At 51.2% G+C, this 22,781-nt stretch overlaps 1 protein-coding gene across 1 annotated transcript in view; it reads right to left on the reverse strand.

Moving 5' to 3' along the window:
- LOC138295562 (atrial natriuretic peptide receptor 1-like) overlaps positions 1-22,781 on the reverse strand; it is a 219,037-nt gene that overhangs the window by 141,276 nt on the left and 54,980 nt on the right. The window contains exon 4 of the mRNA XM_069233935.1: positions 513-600. Coding sequence (XP_069090036.1) covers positions 513-600 — 88 coding nt within the window. The remainder of the gene's footprint in view (positions 1-512; positions 601-22,781) is intronic.

Here is a 22,781-nt window from a genome sequence, read left to right on the forward strand (position 1 = left end):
AAACCCAAAAAATGGGAAGGATGAGCTACAACGACTATTATGTGAACAACTTATTGTGTGAATTGCCAGACTAATGAGGAAAAAACACTTCTCATTTCTAGAGAATTATAAAGATCTCCAACAGCATAGAAATGTTCTCTCTCACCCTCTGCATCACACTTTTTATTTATTCCCTTGCCTTCTCTACTGCCAGGCTCCATCCCTGTTCTAACCTCACCTTGGCTGAGATCTCAACTAACCCAAGAGCATCCTGGGATGTAGAACATTACAAATGTGTCACATATCTGGAGCAGGCAAAAAAAAAGCTGCTCCAGTGTCGCCAATGGATGCGAGCAGAACCTCTCCATTTTAGGATGAGGAGAAACAGTCAAAGCAACTAACACTACCAGTTCCAAACTGCAATGCAATAGTACCATAGCTACCAGTACAGACATAATGTATTTAAAGAACATTTCCACAGTCATTTCTTTGTTTCACAATGCATATTGACAAATCTTTACTTTCCAGTTTACCTGAAGAAGATAGTTGCGCTTGCATAACTCTGGGCCTGTAGTGGTTTTCCTTGTCTCAGATCATCAGCCACCTGTTTCGGCAACATGCCTATTTTGATGAGTAAACGAATGGTTAAAAACAGATCTTGTCATATATAACTTGAATATAAAAAAACAGCTGCTATCTTACTGGTATTAAATGAACTCTATAAAACAAAACTTAAATATAAAATGAAAACCCTAACATCTTACTCGCATGAAATAAAGTCCAGTTAATATAAATATCTTATCAAATAATTTAAGATACTCAAAGCATTACGTGATACCAACTGTTCATTTGTTCCTTCCATTTCCCTTGGGTAGTGATAAGTAATCAGAAAGTTCCAATTTTTCTAATCTTTCACAATGGCAATTATCCATCCTTTCTGATCTATGTATAGAACTCACTTACATCTACTTAATCAGCTTTTCAATTTATTGTTTGTGAGGTTAAAGAATTTCTGAGCAACGAAAAAACAGGGCTTACATTTTCTCCCAGAAGACCACGAGTTAACAATTTAGGCAGCAGAAAAGACATACATCTAATAGGTGATGGTAAATATAAGTTTGTTCAAAATAGTTCTCGATTTTAATCATGTACACAATGGAAAACAATTCCAAAATGCTAGACGATATGACAGGAAATATGGTAGATAGTAAAACCTTTAGGAAAACAAGCACACAACAAAAGGTAACCAAATCAGATGAATGGACTCATTGTGCACCAGCACACTGAAATATATACAGCCCCGGGAACATCAAGTTCAACTTTAATTCCTATTGCCTTGACGTCAAAAAGCATCTTAGAACTTATGGCGATGAATTCCATCAGCTCTTACATCCTCTCCTAGAGTTGATCATCATGCAAAAGCATGGCCAGGACCCTGGCAAACATAAGTATTTACACGCTCAATGGGTGCATTCTGAAAGATAAACCGTCCGCCTTCACCAGGATCTCCTCAAAATCTAGTTCAATCTTAGATTACACATTTGTTTTTGCAATGTTGTTCTCGAGTGTGATGCACTACAGCTAGAGTGGAGAGCGATCATTACCCTCAGCAGGTGGAGCTTTCACTTTGCCCGCCCAGAGCCCACTTCGCAAATGATCTGTCCACGACACCCAGTGCTTACAATATGAGGTGCCTTGTTTGGCAAGGAAACAGGAGGGCCACTTCGCAAATGATCTGTCTGCAACACCCAGTGCTTACAATCAGAGGCACCTTGTCTGGCAAGTCAATGGTGTGGCAGCTATTATACCTTTTATCTCAGTTTTTATCTCTCAACAGAGCCCCACTTACGGGCCATCCTTGCTTCTGTCATGTGAAATACTGACCTCTGCTCTCACAGCAGGTTTCTCAGAAAATATTGTTCAACGCTGTCATAAAGAAAGAGGTTGTTTGGTTTTCAAAGTCACTCTCCTGGCAAACAAGAGAGTTAAACAGAGAGATTAGGAAGCTATGGAAGACAGAGCCGTTAAATACTGAAGCAGTAAGAAATAAAGGGGCATATTTATACTCTGTGACAAATTTGTATAAAAAATGTTGACGCAAATTCGGTGCAAACCTAACACCATATTTATAATTTGACGCCTGCGAACACCAAAATTCTGCTGTGTGCATCATTTTCTGGATGCGTGAAACCACCTTGCGTTAATGACATGCAAGGAAGTGTGTTCCCATCCAAAAAATGACTTAAACACCTGTGCGCCATATTTATCCTACTGCGCAAAAATGCCACATGGCTGGGAGGCGGAGGCAGAGGCAGAAAATGCCGCTCAGCCCGATTTGCATAAAAAAATAACACCTGGGTCAGGGCAGGCATTAAAATCGGGCAAACACACCACTAAAACACACAGAAGCAACATCAGAGCTAAAAAAGGAAGACATGGAGATGCTATTCATCCAGCATGCACGAAGTCACAGAGCACAGGACCAACAGCAGCAGCTTCCACCACACCAATAGGGACCCCAAAGGCAACGCAGAAGGCAGGAGAGGATATTCAGGGCCAGGACAACCCTTCTGGGCCTCAGGGAACATGACAACATCCAGAGGTACAGACTAAACTGGCAAGCCATTCAGCAGCTGCTGCACCACATTGAGACACAGTTGGCACTCAGCTTGCAGACACCCCACATCATTCCACCAGAGACGAAGCTGCTAGCTCTCCTCCACACGTTGGAAAGTGGCTTGTTTCAAACCACTGATGCCCTGGTTGCTGGGATCTCACAGCCCTCATTCTCTGCCTTCCTACCCAAGGTATTGGATGCCATCATCTCCCTCACACCCTGCCACATCAGCTTCCCCAACAAACAGCAGAAGCAGCAGGAGACCAAACAGGGCTTCTACCAAATCAACGGCTTCTCATGCATGCTTGGTGACATTGACTTCACACATGTACGGATTGTGCCACCTGCTACCACCAAGCATCTATACCGCAACAGGAATCACACACACTCCATCAATGTGCAGGCCACTGTGGATCACCAGGGTTTGATCACCAACATCGTGGCAAAGTATCCTGGGAGTGTACATGATTCATTCATCTTCCGCCACAGCGCCATCAATCAACATTTCCAGAATGGCCAATATGGAAATGGCCTACTTGTTGGTAAGTACAGAAACCTTATTATATGCACACAGCACAGCAACCCTGTAGCACACACTACACATACACCACTACATTGACACGTGGCCAGGAAAACACTGAGGTTGTGACACTGCTAGTCATGTTTGATATCCTGACCCAATGGGATACACACCTATGGACAAATGACAGATGCAAATAACAACAGATGCCACTCCAGAGACACAAGGGACCAATTTAAAACCACACAGTGACAATTACATGATCTTAACTGCGAGTACAACTTGGAAGATGAATCTTCCAACATCACATCAATAACACTCAATCACACACCCTTCCAAACAATATGTACTGTGTAAGGGGTATGCAATGTGTTTCACTGCAGGTCTAACACCATGACACACATAGCATGATAATGATGACTCCAATGAATGGGACATGGAATCATTGAGGCTGTACCAACATCTCACATCACTCCTGGTCTGACATTGCCCACTACCAATAAGCAAGTGGACTGTGCTAAGAACATACATTGATGTGACAATATTGCAAAGTGCATATTTCTACACATACGGATTGAGACAATTACACATATACACAACATATGTACAGGCATATGGACCTTCTGACACTTAAACCTTCACCCCCACAACCAAGTTAGCCAGCTTACCTGGACCAGGCTCAGTAGTGAAGGTACACGTTTGAACATGAGCCAACTCGGTGAGGGCAGATAAATAGGTTTGCATAGAACTTGTCACACATGGGATATTTGTGCATTGTCAATTGTCAACACGTCAGTGCTGCCAACTTATGGAGATGTGTTGTACATTGTCACCTAGCCAAATCAAAGGGCCTCACTGATGTTGAACAAATTCTATTACATATGTTAAATTTGATGGGATGTCCAGGCCATATAGATGCAACCGTGTTACTGTGGAACTGATTCTGTGTATGGAAGTATCATGTCACCCCCAGTTAAGACACATGGACACCTCTTTCACATGACATAATGCATGGGAGTACACAATATACTGCAAGTCTACAAAAATACCGCTGACATCCGGTCAATCAGCCAAACACCAGTTCACATAATGAAACATCCCAATGCTGATGGTACATCCTAGAAGCCTAGGATTCCACACAATAACACAAACACAGATGAGTCACAAACAACACAAGATAACAACTGCCACGCAAAGTGATAATCATGGGGAAAGCTCCATCAAAATGTTTCATTAATTTTCTCTTTCAGCTGATCAGGGGTATGGGATCCAGCCATGGATCATGACCCCATATGCAAACCCAAGCACTGCAGCAGAGCGTGCCTATAATGAGGCACATCAGAGGACATGCACCATAGTAGAGAGGACCTTGGGCATCCTGAAGTCAAGATTCATGTGCCTCAACATCACCGGAGGCAGCCTCCCATACTCACCTGAAATGGTGTGCAAGATCATTTTGACCTGTGCCATCCTGCACAACATTTGTGTAAGGAGGGACATTCCCCTCTATGAACCAGACCCATGAAATGCCTGAAGAGGATGAAGAGGAGAATGTTGTCCATCAACATGAGTGGGGCCATCCAAACACTACAGCAGAATTGCGTTGGAGACAACACATTGTACAAAACTTCTTTTAACTCTAGTCACCATCACCACTGTCTTACCATATGCCATTAAACACCTCACTTTATCACTAAATGATGGTCTGGGTAATTATTTATGCATCACATGATCCCTAGGAATCATAATCAGAGTTTAGCCTCATGGAGCATTGCCGATATACAGATTAGGATACTGAAAAAGCCACATTACATTTGTTGGGTATGAATGTACACCCAACTTCAAACACAGTGTAAATGACATATATCCTGTCCATTTCACATTTGAAGGGCAATATCAGAGTAGCACAGCTATGGCACACATCCATGTTGGCAACATGGTTAATTGCAGCATATGGCTCACAACTAAGGCACCATCAATCATAAGGTAAAAATCTGCTTCATACATGAGGCAGTGGATGTGCTATTGCATTGGTAACAGGAATTTATGACCAGACCCTTGACAGCAGTAAGTGTGACATCAGCTATCTCTGCAAGGAGTATGTGTGAAAAGAAGTCCATGTAAGCTGCACATGGACACCACGAGTGCCCCAGGTATGACAAGCATTGCTCACAAGACATGCCCTGCGCATGCCATCCCAGGTTATAAGTCCTGCCACAGGCATGTTTTCAGTCTCTCCCCACCCTTCTCTAGGGGGCCCCGTAGCTCAACTATTTGTACCCTGATAATCCTTCATCTACACACACCCAGACTCACATTCTGACTCCAGTGTGCTTCCCTCTCTAGTATGGCATGCCATAGTCCTAGTTCACCTGTCTACATGGACTTCAGGTCAGATAATGCAGAGCTTGGTAGTCTGTAGGACCTGTAATCACCTGTCTATTGTTTCCCATGTGAAAGGTACTGTTGGCCCTTTGAACTTGATTCTCACCTACATGACTTGTGAGAGATGGAAGCAGCACACACCTGTGAGCACTTCCATGCAGATCAGCCATTTGAATCTGCACTGCCCTTGCTGCTGCCTGGAATGACTTAGAAGCTGCCATTTTATGTAAATCCTTGTTGTGTATTGCCATATAAATCACTTGTGTAACACAGGCCTTGGGTTATTGTGTAACGTTGCAGCCCACAGCACAAATACAGTTTTCATTTTCCACAGTGTTGTTCCAAGTTTTCACAGTCAGAGTCTGCTCACTGTGTATTTGCATTGTTCATGTTAGTTCCTGACAGAGCCTCCATCCTGTTAGCCTGATTGGTTCCTGTCTTTGTGTTACCATAAAGGTTCCCTGTGGCTATATTTGTCTCATAGTTGCTTTCCATGCTCTCACTTTCCTCCTAGGATATTGTGACTGGTAGGTCTACGATGAATCCTCAAATAGATTGTGTAGTGTAATCAGTTTACTTATCGTATCATGGTGTGGGACATGTATTCAAATAGCCTAATCCCGGCCCTATCCCTTGTTTGGGTTTCATCTATGCATGAGTGACAAACATTGACAGTGTACTATGGCTGTATGCATGGATTGGGTATGGTGCCTTCAGCACAACAAACAACGTTTGCTAATGTGCATGAAAGGACAAAACATGTTTGTGCCCTGACAGTCCACACACAGATTCACATTGGCTGCAACCCAATGATGGTGCTTGCATGGTGACTAGCGGTGAGATTAATCTGCACAGAGGCACTGATGTTCCCGGTTGCAGTGTGAATTTTAGAGGCCACCCTGTGTACAAATGTTGTGATGAAACCTGCCGGTTTTAAATTACTGATCCATTAACTTTGTGAGCACACCAAGGTTGCCCTGTTGTCAGTCTCATAAAACTTCTGCAGTGCCATAGCTGGACTATCCTCAAGTGTGTTGTCAATTCCTCTTTGGCTTTCGTCAATTCTGCTTTGAAGGATACTCTGTTAACGCAGGGACTGGCTCCACAGAATCATGACTAGACCTGCACATAACTGTGACAACATGGAGGCCACTAATGACACAGGATACACATGGCCACACACTTGAACTGGACACCTTTGTGCAATTAACCACTGTAAATATGTGAACACATGCAGCTTGGTCTGCTGGTCCTCCACTGCCACAAGAGAAACATGGGTCATTTATATGACTCAAACTGTGGAGTGACATTACATTTTTGGATTGGTTTTGGGACTCTGTGTCACAAACACTGTACCCACATAGCATTTGCAAATTCCTGACTCATTGGTAATATCCAAACAAGTGACCAGGAAGTGGTATCCAACATTCCAGTACATGTGATGGCTTGCTCTTGTAACATTGCCATTATCAACCGTCCTCTATCTATCCTGTGCATAGTTTGCCCTGGGAGATGTTTTGTCCCAAATATCAGGGAAGTTCACACAGCATTAGTTGCTACGTGTATGACAAACACATATCCTGACTCATTTCCAGGTTGAATAGCATCTGATGGTTATCCACATTTACAACACATGCAGACAAGCACATTAAAGAAAGCAAGTCGTGTGACGTTCACATAGAGGCCCAACTAAAATTGAAATAACCAATTCACAGACATTGACACACAGGCAATGAGTTAATGTATTAAGTTGCGTAGCTTTGCTATCCTCTATTGGCGCACAACCTGCTCAAACTGGGTTATACTAATTTGTATTCAAAAGGTTTGGGTATCTATTGCGTTAGTGAAGAGTGCTCATCTGGTACAACAACTGGAGTATCATGGTCTGCAGTAGTGTGATCTGCTACATGTGCTCAAACACTGGAATACACAATGCAGCCTATCTCTGTACAGTTACAGCTGTCATGTACTTTAAAAATGTGAGAAATGACACAAACCCAATAAAAGACATAGGGGGTCATTCCAACCCTGGCGGTCAGTGTTAAAGCGGCGGCCACCCCGCCAACAGGCAGGCGGTCCAAAAAATGGAATTCTGACCCTGGCGGAAACCGCCAACACAGACAGCCACTTTAACACTCCGACCACCACGGCGGGACAAACAAACAGCGCGACGGTGACCGCCACCAGACAGGCGGGAGACAATGTACCGCCCACCCTATCACAACTCACCAATCCGCGACCTTTTCCGGGGCGGGAGCCCCGCCGATAAAAACACGGCGGAAACAGACTACGAACGGGAAAACGCTCACCTCTACACACTCCACGAGGAATCTGGACAGCATGGAACCAGAACTACACATCCTACCAGCCATTGTCTACCTGCTCCTCTACCAGCAGCACGAACGCCGGCGCAGAAGACAACGGTGAGTACTGCACCTACGACACTGGGGAGGGGGGAGGAGAAAAGATTACGGGCAAACACATACGCGACACACCCACCCTCACCCACAACTACCTACACATCAATGCAGAGCAACAACTCAGAGTGACACCCCCCAAACCCCCTGGAAGAATGCAAAGACAAAATAAAATGATCATGAAATTCAAATATATTGTAAGGCTACGTAAAAAAAAAATTCAAACATCTATAACTATATACACATATGTAAATTGTCCTGTCCAAATTGGGTTTCAGTCATTGTATGTGGTCCGATGGGCCTCAACACATGGGCAAAGCCCACACAGGAGACCCGAAGCCATGGGAGAGAACACTGCAGGGGCATCAGATAGAAAAACTACAGGCACCTCAGGGGGAAGGGAAGGGGAGGCACCTCAGCCACATGAGTCCACAACGCCAGATCCACGAGTGGCCTCCATGCCCACTGTCCCATCCTGGGGAGTGCAAAGCCACAGTCTCACAAGTCTCTACAGTGGGTGGCTTGCCCACTGTCCCATCCTGGGGAGTGCAAAGCCACAGTCTCACAAGTCTCTACAGTGGGTGGCTTGCCCACTGTGCCATCCTGGGGAGTGCAAAGCCACAGTCTCACAAGTCTCTACAGTGGGTGGCTTGCCCACTGTGCCATCCTGGGGAGTGCAAAGCCACAGTCTCACAAGTCTCTACAGTGGGTGGCTTGCTCACTGTGTCATCCTGGGGAGTGCAAAGCCACAGTCTCTCAAGTGGATTACAGACTCCACTGGTCCTGGAGGAGGCATGGTGCCCAGAGTGCATCGTGCAGCCCTGCCCGACACAGATCCGGGCCTGCCCCTTCTGCCAATGGGCCAGCGGTGCTTGAGATGAAGGGCCCAGCGGAGCGGTGCTTGAGACGGCGGTGCCCAGCGGAGCGGTGCTTGAGATGAAGGGCCCAGCGGAGCGGTGCTTGAGATGAAGGGCCCAGCGGAGCGGTGCTTGTCTTGAAGGGCCCAGCGGAGCGGTGCTTGAGATGAAGGGCCCAGCGGAGCGGTGCTTGTCATGAAGGGCCCAGCGGAGCGGTGCTTGTTTTGAAGGGCCCTGTTCTGTGGTTCTTGAGACGGCGGTGCCCTGTTCAGCGGTGCTTGTCTTGAAGGGCCCTGTTCAGCGGTGCTTGTCTTGAAGTGCCCTGTTTAGCGGTTCTTGAGACGGCGGTGCCCTGTTCAGCGGTGCTTGTCTTGAAGGGCCCTGTTCAGCGGGGCTTGTCTTGAAGTGCCCTGTTCAGAGGTTCTTGAGACGGCGGTGCCCTGTTCAGCGGTGCTTGTCTTGAAGGGCCCTGTTCAGCGGTTCTTGACATGTGTCTCCAGGGCACCATATCCGGCCAATATATGGAGTTCACTCGCCATCCGACTTCTCTCTTCCGGGGCCCTCCTGTGCTGGAGTCCCGGGACCGTGGGTGTCCTCCTTCACACCCGGAATGGGGCTGGTGGGGCCCTCGTGGGCAGCTCGCCTGCTGCCGGACTTGTCAGCTGTGCTGCCCTTGCCTTCCTTCCGTGATTCTCTGTGGCCCTTGCCTCCCTTTGTAGATGTGCCAGGTGGCACCCCACTTCCTGACGGTGCCAGGGTAGTGCCTTTGGAGGCTGCCGTCTCTGGCCTCTCGCGCCGGGCCTTGCCTTTCTTGGTTTTCTTCCCAGGGGGTGGGCTGGCTGTCCCTTTACTGCTGGCCGATGTTGCTGCCCTTGAAGGTGGTGGATTCCAATATCCCTGTACTATGGACCTTGTAGGTCCAGGGGTTGTGGTGGCTGAGGTGCTGATTGGACTCTTACGAGATGGAGGGGGTGTGTCAGGTGATGTAAAGAGGTTCATTTTGGACAGGAACAACTTTTTAGGAGCAGTGGGAAGGGTAGGTGCAGTGGGTATGGGAGTGGAGGAAGAGGATGTGGTTGTAGGAGAGTCAAGTGTGGTGTCTTTGGGTGCAGGTGCTTGTGACGGAGGCTGTCGTGAGGTGGATGGCTGTTGGGTGGGTGGCTGGCTGCGTTTGTGTGGTTTGGAAGAGGGGGTGACAGACACACTGGGAGAGGACACAGGGGACGTGTAAATGGCAGTGGGGGTGGTGACTGCACGTGTGCGGAGTGTCCTGGTGGGTGTGCTGGTGATGGACGTAGTGGCTGATGATGTTGTGCATGCAAGTGTGAGTGGAGACGTCACAGGGAGGGAGGAGGGAGACGAGGAGGAGGGGGACACAGAGGAGGCAGTGGCTGTTGGTATGTCTGCATGTGGCTGTTGCTTGTGTGAATGCTTGTGTGATGTGTGGTGCTTATGTCTGGATGAGCTGCCCTTGGGTGTTGAGGTGTGTGCAGGCTGGTCTGTAGGTGTGTCTGGGATAGGCAGAGGAACAGGGGAGTGGGACTGGGTGGAGGAAGTTGGAGGAGGGAGGCAGGAAACAGGGACAATGGCTGCCGTCAGTGCTGAGGCCAGAGCGTTGAACGATCGCTGATGGGCAGCCTGACCCGAATGAATACCCTCCAGGTATACATTGCTCCGGTGCACCTCCCTTTCTACCCCCTGGATGGCATTCAAAAGGGTAGACTGCCCAACAATGAGCGTCCTGAGGAGGTCAATGACCTCCTCACTGAGGGCAGCAGGGGTAACTGGGGCAGGGCCTGAGGTGCCTGGGGCGAAGGAGATGCCCGCCTTCGTGTGCGAGCGGGCACGGGGCGATCGCAGAGGGGCTGCTGGGAGGGAGGAGCTGGTGCGCTGGGTGGCGGCTGTACCTGTTGTTGCGGTGGGCACGGATGTTGCCGCCAGCACAAGGGAGCTCCCTTCCGAGGACGTGTCTGTGTCGCTGATGTCTCCACGTGTCCCCGTTGTGGAGCTCCCCTCGCCCTCCGTCTCACTGGTGAACTCCGAGTCGGTTGCATGGCCCTCCAGGGCCATGTGAGATGCAGTTCCCTCGTGCTCCGATGCCACTTCTCCTCCGCCTGATGATGCTAATGCACACATGAACAGGAAGAGCAGCAAAAAAGGGGGGGGGAAATGAAGACATGTTGAGTGCATCCATTGGCAACACAGTTGGCGGAGAGGACAGACACAGAAGCCCCCTGCACTACGCCGCGCACTTGGGGTACACTACTCAATCATTGGGACTTAGCCTACAAGCCTATGGACGACAACTGCACACATAGGTGAGACAGGGCCATGGATAGCTGTACTTGGCACCCTACAGAGGTGGGGGCGGGGGCACAGGGCCATGCCTTACGGAGGGGCCTAGCCTACAGAAATCGCCCTGGCCTAGGGATACTCACAGCCCTCCTCCCCCACCCAGACACCTCCACTGCGCGCTAAGATAGCAGAATGTGCTGGTACTCACCCCCTTGTGTCTGCTGTGATGTCCTCACGCGCCCATCCAAATCTGGGTAGGCCACCGCCAGGATCCGAGACATCAGGGGGGTCAATTGACGAGTGGCACCCCTCCTACGTTGGGAGGCCATCCCCAGCAGAGCCTCCGCGGTCTTCCTGCTCCCGCGGCGGATGTCCTCCCACCTCTTGCGGCAGTGGGTGCCCCGTCTGTTGTGGACCCCCAGGTCCGGACGTCCTTGGCGATGGCACGCCAAATGTCGATTTTCTGATGGGCGCTGACCTATGTGACATGTACAGGGGGAGAAATAACATTATTATAATTTTCTGCATGCTCGATGTGAGTGGCCCCCCATCCCCACCCTTGCCATGTGGCACATGCTCTCATCCGTCGTTTCATGCATGCCTCAATCGCTCCCCTCCCCACCATCTTTCATCCACCCGACTCAACACAGGCATTGCCCCCAAAGCATGCTCCCAGTGTACTTACCTGTTGGTCTGGAGGACCGTAGAGTAGCGCATACTGGGGGAGGACCCCATCCACGAGTTTCTCCAATTCTTCAGAAGTGAAGGCAGGGGTCCTTTCCCCAGTCGCAGCAGCCATTGTATCTTCCAGACCGAGGTCACAGCAGCATTTGCAGTATAGGTCCTCTCCTGTGGATGATCAGGTCTCGAGTGATTAAGCAGATAGAAAATGGGGGTCACGTCCGCAGCGGTGCGTACTGCGGCGGTGCGTCCCGCGACCGCCGGCGCACTTCGTCATTGGCTCCTGAAACGCATAGGGTTCAATGTTAAACAATGCGCTTTGCGCCGCGGTCTTCGACCGCCTACCGCCACGGTGTGCCACGCCAGCGCATTGACCTCACATCCCATTGTCGCACTTCACAGGTCAGGCATCCGCCATTTCAAGGGCCCACATGGCTTAATTTCTACTGCGTCACACATGCCTAGGCCTTGCATCGACACTCATACAAGCCATTCAATGCATAGAGAATCGTGTACTGTGCAAGCTGTGGGAACTTACCTGTGGGTTGATTGACTCTGTGCTCGCTGTTGTCCTTCCTAGGCACCGTCCGCTGAGACTTGCGAGGAGATGGAGGAATGTTCCCGTGTACAGACCACTGGTGGACCTGTCGACAATGGAGGAACGACATGTCATTCTGACATACAGGCTTGACCGAGCCACTATACATGAACTGTGTGCCCAGCTGGAGGCAGACCTGATGTCACCCATCCGCCAACCCACAGGGATCCCCCCTCTAGTACAGGTGCTGTCAGTACTCCATTTCTTAGCAAGTGGGTCATTTCAAACAACAGTGGCCATTTCATCAGGGATGTCTCAGCCTATGTTTTCCAAGGTGTTGTCCAGAGTGTTGTCTGCCCTGCTCAAACACATGCGGAGATACATCGTTTTCCCTGAGGTGGGGGATTTGCCTACAGTGAAGGGTGATTTCTATGCCTTTGGACATATCCCCAACATCATTGGTGCCATTGATGGGACACATGTGGCTTTGGTACCCCCCAGTGAAAGTGAACAGGTGTACAGGAACAGAAAAAGTTATCATTCCATGAATGTCCAGGTGGTCTGTTTGGCTGACCAGTACATCTCCCATGTAAATGCCAAGTTCCCTGGGCCAGTGCATGACACGTACATCATGCGAAATAGCAGCATCCCTTATGTGATGGAACAACTACAGAGACACCGTGTGTGGCTAATTGGTGACTCAGGTTACCCCAACCTGTCGTGGTTACTGACCCTAGTGAGGAATCCCAGGACAAGGGCAGAGGAATGCTACAATGAGGCCCATGGGCGAACTAGGAGGATTATAGAAAGAACCTTCGGCCTCCTGAAGGCCAGGTTTAGGTGCCTGCATATGACAGGTGGATCCCTAATGTACTCACCAAAGAAGGTGTGCCAGATCATCGTGGCCTGCTGTATGCTTCACAACCTGGCATTGCGACGCCAGGTGCCTTTTCTGCAGGAGGATGGTCCAGATGGTGGTGTTGTAGCAGCTGTGGAGCCTGCGGAGAGTGAAGAGGAGGAAGACGAAGAGGACGACACAGACAACAGGGACACAGTGATACAGCAGTATTTTCAATAACACACAGGTAAGAATCAACACTGGCATTTTACATTTACTTACAGTCTCCTGCCTCTCTACTGTCTGTCCTTTTCACCCAGTGTATGCTAACAGAGTTGTGACTTTCCCTTCCAATTTCAGAGATGTGGCCCCCTCTGCTTTGTTTGCCCATGGACTACAGCTGTGTGACAGTTGTATGTTGTCATCACAATGTAACTGGTCATTTTGGCACGTTTATGTCTAATACATATTTTCAAAAAAACAGGCAGACTCCAGATTATTTGTGTGCAATAAGTGTGTTTATTAAAGTGCTAAATTTTGGGACATGGTTGAAAATCGGTGATGGGTGATGGTGGAGGAATGTCCATGGCAGAGTCCAGATTCTCAGTCTCACAGGCGCATTGTCCATATGCCTGTGGAAGGTGGAGCAGGGGCAGTTTAAGGTTGGACAGGGTGACAATGTGGGACAGTGGGATGACATCAGGGGGTATCCTTTCCTGGCGGGGGTCTTGACATCCTACTCTGTCTTCTTCCTAGATCTCAGGCCCCGCTTGCGGGGTGGTTCTTCTTCTGCAGGAGGTGGGGTTCTGGTGGCCGGTTGTTGCTGTGTCGGGCCCTCCTGTCCACTAGCGCCGGCGGAGGTGGTAGCCTGTTCCTGGTCCATGCTAGTGACAGGGGCCCTTTGTGGTGCCACATGGTCCCGCAATGTGGTGACAATCTGGTTGAGAGCCACAACGATGGTGCCCATTGTGGAACTAATGTTTCTCAGTTCTTCCCTGAACCCCATAAACTGTTCCTCCTGCAGTACCTGGATCTCCTGGAACCTGGCCAGGACCGTCGCCATCGTCTCCTGGGAGTGGTGGTATGCTCCCATGATGGAGGAGAGGGCCTCGTGGAGAGTGGGTTCCCTGGGCCTGTCCCCCCCCCTGTCGCACAGCAGCCCTCCCAGTTCCCCTGTTTCCCTGGGCCTCTGTCCCCTGGACCGTGTGCCCACTACCACTGCCCCCAGGTCCCTGTTGTTGTTGGGGTGGTGGGTTAACCTGGGTGCCCTGTAGTGGTGGACACACCGCTGATTGACGTGTCCTGGAGACAGAGGCATGGGTCCGCTGGGTGGGTGCTGTGCTGGTGTTCCCAGAGGGAGGTAGGTCTGCTGTAGCCTGTGGCTGTCTGAGGGGAACCGACTGTCCCGAGGTCCCCGATGGGCCGGGCTGGTCATCTGGGGCCAGGGAGACAGAGCTGCTGTCATCACTGGGGCCCTCTTCTGGGGGTGGGATGGACATTTCTGGACCCTCCTGGGCGGTGTGGTGGCGTTCGGGTCCTGCAGGGGTATAAGAGTATGGTTATTGCTTCTGTGTGTGCCATAGCGTGCAATGGGCGGGTGCCCGTGTACCCCAGTGCTGGCATTCCTTTGTGGGGGCTGTTGTGATGGCGGTTTGTGGGGGAGATGGGTATGTGCAGTGGGCATGCTTAGGTGATGGCTGTCGATGGTTAGTGGTGGCATGCAGGGTTTGGTGTTGGGATGGGTGGGTTGTGATGGTGAGACATTAGCAATGAGGATGTGTGATGGTGGTGGGGGGAGGGTGGGGGTATGAGTTGGCATGCTGGTGGGGTGGGGGGGATGAAGTAGTGAAGATGAGACTTACCAGAGTCCATTCCTCCGCCTACTCCTGCGAGGCCCTCAGGATGCAGGATGTTCAAGACCTGTTCCTCCCATGTTGTAAATTCTGGGGGTTGAGGTGGGGGTCCGCCGCCAGTCCGCTGCACCGCGATGTTGTGCCTGGATACCATGGAACGCACCTTCCCCCGTAGGTCGTTCCACCGCTTCCTGATGTCGTCCCGATTTTGTGGATGCTGTCCCACAGCGTTGACCCTGTCCACTATTCTTTGCCATAGCTCCATCTTCCTGGCAATGGTGGTGTTCTGCACCTGTGTCCCGAAGAGCTGGGGCTCTACCCAAACTATTTCCTCCACCATGACCCTGAGTTCTGCGTCTGAGAACCTGGGGTGTCTTTGGGGTGCCATGGGGTGGTGTGGATGAGGTGACCCAGCGCACCAGCTCCGCCCTCCCAGCAGCCCCTCAGCTTTCGCCCCGTGCCCACTCGGCCAGGAAGCCGGCCATCTCCTTCACCCCTGGCACCTCAGGTCCTGCCCCAGTTACCCCTGCTGCCCTCAGTGAGGAGGTCATTGACGTCCTCCAGACTCTCATTGTTGGGCAGTCTACCCTTTTGAATGCCATCCAGGGGGTGGAAAGGGACGTGCATCGGAGCAATGCATACCTGGAGGGCATTCATTCGGGTCAGGCTGCCCATCAGCGATCGTTCAACGCTCTGGCCTCAGCACTGACGGCAGCAATTGTCCCTGTGTCTAGCCTCCCCCCTCCAACTTCCTCAACCCAGTCCCACTCCCCTGTTCCTCTGCCTATCCCAGACACACCTACAGACCAGCCTGCACACACATCAACACCCAAGGGCAGCTCATCCAGACATAAGCACCACAGATCACACAAGCATTCACCCAAGCAACATCCACATGCAGACACAGCAACACCCACTGCCTCCACTGTGTCCCCCTCGTCCTCGTCTCCCTCCCCCCTCCCTGTGACGTCTCCACTCACACACACCACCATCAGCCAGTACGTCCATCACCACCACACCCACCAGAACAGTCCTTACACGTGCAGTCACCACCCCCACTACCATTTACACGTCCCCTGTGTCCTCTCCCAGTGTGTCTGTCACCCCCTCTTCCAAACCACACAAACGCAGGCAGCCACCCACCCAACAGCCATCCACCTCACGACAGCCTCCGTCACAAGCACCTGCACCCAAAGACAGCACACTTGACTCTCCTACAACCACATCCTCTTCCTCCACTCCCATACCCACTAAAACTACCCGTCCCTGTCTTTCGAAATTGATTTTCCTTTCCAACCTTGACCTATTTCCAACAACTGACCCACCCCCTCCATCCCGTAAGAGTCCAACCAGCACCTCAGCCACCACAAGCCCTGCACCTACTAGGACCATCGTTCAGGGCTATTGGAGTCCACCAGCTCCTAGGGCAGGAACATCGGCCAGCAGCAAGGGGACAGCCAGCCCACCCCCTGGGAAAAGAAGCAAAAAAGTGAAGGGCCGGCGCCACAGGCCTGAGACGGCTGCCCCCAAGGACACCAGCCTTGCACCGTCACCTGGCCCATCCACCAAGGGAGGCAAGGGCCCCAGAGATTCTTCCAAGGAGGGCAAGAGCCCCAGAGATCCTTCAAAGGGAGGCAAGAGCCCCAGAGATTCTTCCAAGGAGGGCAAGGGCCCCAGAGATACTTCCAAGGGAGGCAAGGGCCCCAGAGATTCGTCCAAGGAGGGCAAGGGCCCCAGAGATACTTCCAAGGGAGGCAAGGGCCCCAGAGATTCGTCCAAGGAGGGCAAGAGCAGCAGGGCGAAGAAGTCAGGCAGCAGGCGAGCTGCCCAGGAGGGCCCCACCAGCCCCATTTGGGGTGTGACGGAGGACACCCACGGGCCCAGGAGTCCAACACAGGAGGGCCCGCAAGCGATAGGTCGGATGGCGGCTGAGCGGGAATGATTGCCCAGATCTGGTTCCCTAGGAACACAAGACAAGCACCGCTGAACAGGGCCCCGCCGTGAGAAGAACCGCTGAACAGGGCCCCGCCGTGAGAGGCACCGCTCCGCTGGGCCCCGCCGTGAGAAGAACCGCTGAACAGGGCCCCGCCGTGAGAAGAACCACTGAACAGGGCCCCGCCGTGAGAAGAACTGCTGAACAGGGCCCCGCCGTGAGAGGCACCGCTCCGCTGGGCCCCGTCGTGAGAAGAACTGCTGAACAGGGCCCCGCCGTGAGAAGAACCGCTGAACAGGGCCCCGCCGTGAGAAGCACCACTCCGCTGGGCCCCGCCGTGAGAAGAACCGCTGAACAGGGCCCCGCCGTGAGAGGCACCGCTCCGCTGGGCCCCGCCGTGAGAAGAACCGCTGAACAGGGCCCCGCCGTGAGAAGAACCGCTGAACAGGGCCCCGCCGTGAGAAGAACCGCTGAACAGGGCCCCGCCGTGAGAAGCACCGCTCCGCTGGGCCCCGCCATGAGAAGAACCGCTGAACAGGGCCCCGCCTTGAGAGGCACCGCTCCGCTGGGCCCCGCCGTGAGAAGAACCGCTGAACAGGGCCCCGCCGTGAGAAGAACCGCTGAACAGGGCCCCGCCGTGAGAAGCACCGCTCCGCTGGGCCCCGCCGTGAGACGAACCGCTGAACAGGGCCCCGCCGTGAGAAGAACCGCTGAACAGGGCCCCGCCGTGAGAAGAACTGCTGAACAGGGCCCCGCCGTGAGAAGCACCGCTCCGATGGGCACCGCCGTGAGAAGAACCGCTGAACAGGGCCCGCCGTGAGAGGCACCGCTCCGCTGGGCCCCGCCGTGAGAAGAACCGCTGAACAGGGCCCCGCCGTGAGAAGAACCGCTGAACAGGGCCCCGCCATGAGAAGCACCGCTCCACTGGGCCCCGCCGTCTCCTGTCAGGCACTGCTCCGCTGGGCCCTTCCTGTCAAGCACCGCTCCGCTGGGGCCTTCCTTTCAAGCACCGCTCCGCTGGGCCCTTCATCTCAAGCACCGCTCCGCTGGGCCCTTCCTGTCAAGCACCGCTCCGCTGGGCCCTTCATCTCAAGCACCGCTCCGCTGGGCCCTTCATCTCAAGCACCGCTCCGCTGGGCCCCGCCGTCTCTGCACCGCTCCGCTGGGCCCTTCCTGTCAAGCACCGCTCCGCTGGGCCCTTCCTCTCAAGCACCGCTCCGCTGGGCCCTTCCTGTCAAGCACCGCTCCGCTGGGCCCTTCCTCTCAAGCACCGCTCCGCTGGGGCCTTCATCTCAAGCACCGCTCCGCTGGGGCCTTCATCTCAAGCACCGCTGGCCCATTGTCAGGGCCGGATCTGTGTCGGGCAGGGCTTCACGAAGCACTCTGGGCACCATGCCTCCTCCATAACCAGTGGAGTCCGTAATCCACCAGATGGACTGTGGCTTTGCACTCCCCAGGATGGTACAGTGGGCAATCCACCCACTGAAAAGACTTGTGAGACTGTGGCTTTGCACTCCCCAGGATGGTACAGTGGCCAATCCACCCACTGTAGAGACTTGTGAGACTGTGGCTTTGCACTCCCCAGGATGGTACAGTGGGCATGGAGGCCCCTCGTGGATCTGGCGTCGTGTACTCATGTGGCTGAGGTGCCCCCCCTTCCCTTCCCCCTGAGGTGCCTGTGGTTTTATTATCTGATGCCCCACCAGTGTTCGCTCCAATGGAATCGGGTTTCGTGTGTGGGCCTTGCCCATGCACATTGGCCCACGGACAATGGCATGTAGCCAATATGTGCCGGACTTTTGGACTATGTTCATATTCTTCATGTTGTGATTTATTTGTTTTAATAATCTAATATTTCACTTAAGTTCAAATATGCTTTAATATACTTCTATTTTAATGATCATTTTATTTTGTCTTTGAATTATTCCGGGGGGTTTGGGGGTTGTAAATCTGACTTGTTGCTCTGCATTGGTGTGTGGGGATTTGGGGGGGGGGGGGTGTTGCGTATGTGTGTGCCCGTAATCTTTTCTCCTCCCCCTCGCCTGTGTCGTAGGTGCAGTACTCACCGTTGTCTCCTGCGGCGGCGTTCGTGCTCCTGGTAGAGGAGCAGGTAGACAATCGCTGGTAGGATGTTTGATTCGGGTTCCATGCTGTCCAGATTCCTCGTGGAGTGTATAGAGGTGAGCGTTTTCCCGTTCGTAATCTGTTTCCGCCGTGTTTTTATCGGCGGGGCTCCCGCCCCGGAAAAGGTGGCGGATTGGTGGGTCGTGATAGGGTGGGCGGTACATTGTCTGCCGCCTGTCTGTTGGCGGTGACCGCCGCGCTGTTTGTTTGCCCCGCCGTGGCGGTCGGAGTGTTAAAGTGGCGGGCTGTGTTGGCGGTTCCCGCCAGGGTCTGAATTCCATTTTTTTGACCGCCTGCCTGTTGGCGGGTTGGACGCCGCTTTAACACCAACCGCCAGGGTCGGAATGACCCCCTATGTGTTTTTCGTTAATATATGTTGTCCTCCATGTGTCCCGTCATATAAGGGGGGGGTGAGAGGTTGATGTTTAGAGTGTTTAGTTAAATGTGATAAGTAAGTTTAGGTTAGGGCAGTTAGGGCCAGTTGTGGGTAATGTGTAGTTAGGATAGGTTAGGTTAGTTAAGGTGTTTCCCCTAGTTTTAGCATCCTATTTTTACATTTTAATAAATACATAGGTACTCCTTTACAGTATGTGTCATATGCTTGGGGATCAGGGCCTTGGCATGGGTGAACAGTGTCAATTTAGTATTTGCATTTGTGTTCCATCCTGCATCCACATCCCAACTGAGCTGTCACATTGGCAGCTACACCAAAGCTACTTCGCTAGGAATCTGCCATCCATTGCACCCACCACTCAAGGTTACTATGGTTCCCAATGTGTTGTTAAGTTTAGATGTATGTTTTCAATCCGACATACTTTGAGACCAGATATGGAATTGAGGACACTGTGTTATGTCTGCCTGCAGCCTGATGTTCATGTGAACCCTGATAAAGTGAGTGATGGTATAATCTCATGTAGTATTGTATACATAACTCACACCTGTTATTTGTTATATTGTACAGCCAGGTTACTTATTTGTACGTATACTCATACACATCCATTCCTGCTGTATGGTGTGTGTGATGAAAAATTTGAGTCAAATGTCACATACGTAAAGATTGTCTGGAAGGAAAATTTGAAGACAATGATTTTCTGCTTAGACATCCCTTGAAGAAGACTTAGGGGTTATTACAACTTTGGAGGAGGTGTTAATCTGTCCCAAAAGTGACGGTAAAGTGACAGATATACCACCAGCCGTCTTACGAGTCCATTATATCCTATGGAACTCGTAATACAGCTGGTGGTATATCCGTCACTTTACTGTCACTTTTGGGACGGATTAACACCTCCTCCAAAGTTGTAATAACCCCCTTAATCTGTCCAACACAGCATTATACTGTAATGTTTCTATTTATCTCAGAATTAGCCCTCAGGAAGGGCAGATGATGATATAATCCAGACCACAGTGCATAGTTATCAGCCCACAATATTTCAGGGCTGTTGTATTGACTCCTCTGCCCTTGGTGGTGGTGGGTTTGAAGGGGCAACACACACTTCAGTGTTTGAAGACGTGGAGTCAGGAATCTCGGTGACTGCCAACTGTGGGGCTATTAAGGGCGGTACTGCAGAAAGGAGGAGCTGCTGGTTCTTAAGGATAGCAGCTACATCACTGTGGTAGGCAGCCAGGTCGGCCATGAGGGGGTCTATATTGCATTTGTGCATGCATTGAAGGTTTGTTGTTGGAGGTGTTGTGTCAGCTCTCTTACTGCTGTACTGATTTCCTTCACACTTTGTTGAAGTTCTTGCAAGATTGATGTTCGCTCTTGCATGGCTGCTGCCTGTTCTGCAGTTTACATCATACATGAACGCACCCCCTCTAGGCTGGCTGCCATATTTTGCATCCCCACCTGCACCTCCTTGGCCAGCTCCCGCTGTACTCCAACTACAGTCCTCTCAAAGCTGGTGCCAGTGTCGTCAGAGTCCTCAGCTGGGTTGGAGCTGGCAGGTCGTACAATTGTGGTGGTGGGTCCTCTGTGATGGCTGCTGTATCTGTGCTCCTCCTTGCAACTGAAGGTGGGGTCCGGAGGGTTCCAAGGACATCTTGGAAGGTCTGCTGGCTGATGTTTGTCAGCTCGTCATCCATGTAATCAGGGAAGTCCAGGACATGCATATCCACAGGAGAGCCATCATCCTCTGCAATGAGATATAGTACGATTAGTGTGTCTGTGTTGTGGCATTTGTAATGTTACGTGCCTGACTTCATGTTAGTTGCACATTGTGATATTGGTTCCTGTTCATTGTTCCTGTCTTTAATATAAGCATTCTCCCAGGTCTATGCCCCACCTGCATGTCACATGTAGTGTGGGCAGTTTGGGGAATTGTGTGCGTCACATCCTCTAGGTGTAGGTTCTGCCACCTTCTGGTCCTACTCAACCCTCTGTCTACTTCCATTCTCATGTTGTGGCCTTGCACTGGCTGTGGGTGTTCTGATGGCACTTGCACCACACTTAACAATGTGGAACTGCCCCAGTCTCTGATATTTCAGATCCAGCTATATGTTGCTGAGACCTAGCACATACTATGTATAGCATTGGCATTGTACACTACAGATGTCAGCATTGGTAGTGTGTAATGTTGATGTTGGGGAATGTGTGCTACATTGGATTGCAGTGATGATCCTAGCAGTGTTCCATTTCCTCGTCTGACTGTGTGGGTGTATTTCACTAGCCGGTAACATATGTCCTCCCCCTCAATGCTGTTGTCTGAGCAGTATAACAGTTGGGATGTTGCATGGTGTCATTGCAGCTAATGTGACCTAGGCACAGGGTGGACCCTGACATATGCAGCATGAGTATTACTGCTGTGTACCTCATAATGTTTATGACAATGGTTGATGTTTGTAGCGACATTCACATTTGACAGATTTAGCACATTTTTATTGATTAAAGGGGATTAATAACGTTGTCTTCCTGAACCCTCTAATTTGGGTGTGTTTGTCCATGGGTATGTAACTGGCATTAGCTACTTGACCTGCACGCACAGCATAGGTGGTAGTGACAACTGTTGTCAATGTTAAATTCCACTTGCTGATATGGCCTGAGACTGTTAATTGAGCCCTAGTTCATGTAGGGAGAATACCAGCTTTCGTGTGACTGCAGGCCAGTTTTACGTTGTACCCTACCCTCCTGGACTGGCTTTACCTTTACATCATCCTTGGCATGGCAGCATACCCCAATGCAAAGGTTGTTGGTGTAGTGTAGTACTGTGCCCCAGGTTTGCCCTGCACAGCCCATGCCTCAGTGCCATGCCCCTTTGCCCATCTCACTCCCTGAATATCATGACTTCCATGCATTGTGTAGTAGGTATGTCCCGCTCCCCATGCTTACAGTTTACAAATAGGCATTTTAGTTCCCCATTCCACTTACCCTGCATCTGTGTTGTCTCCTGGTAGTCTGTGCTGTCCAGTCCTTGAATCCCTGTGACGATCTCCTCAGGGATTTAGGCTGCATCAATCTCCTCCATGTGGTGCATGGCCTCCTGCGGTGCTTTACTCCCACCTCCAGTCTGCAGAGCTGCCTTAGTGTTCCTGGCCATCTTTTCCTTGGTCCTGTGCTTGCAGTCATGCCAGTGTTTCTTGCACTCGATGACTGTTCTCCGTACTTCTGCCACACTGTTTATCTTGTCAACAATTTGTTGCCTAATTGCCTCTCTCCCACTAATTGGCAATTTAGAGGTGACAAAAAGTTGGTGCTGGTGTTCTGTCACCTCTTTCACCAGTATTTCCTGCTCCTCTGCACTGAACCAC

This window comes from Pleurodeles waltl, chromosome 1_2 (assembly GCF_031143425.1).
Source record: "Pleurodeles waltl isolate 20211129_DDA chromosome 1_2, aPleWal1.hap1.20221129, whole genome shotgun sequence".
NCBI lineage: Eukaryota > Metazoa > Chordata > Amphibia > Caudata > Salamandridae > Pleurodeles > Pleurodeles waltl.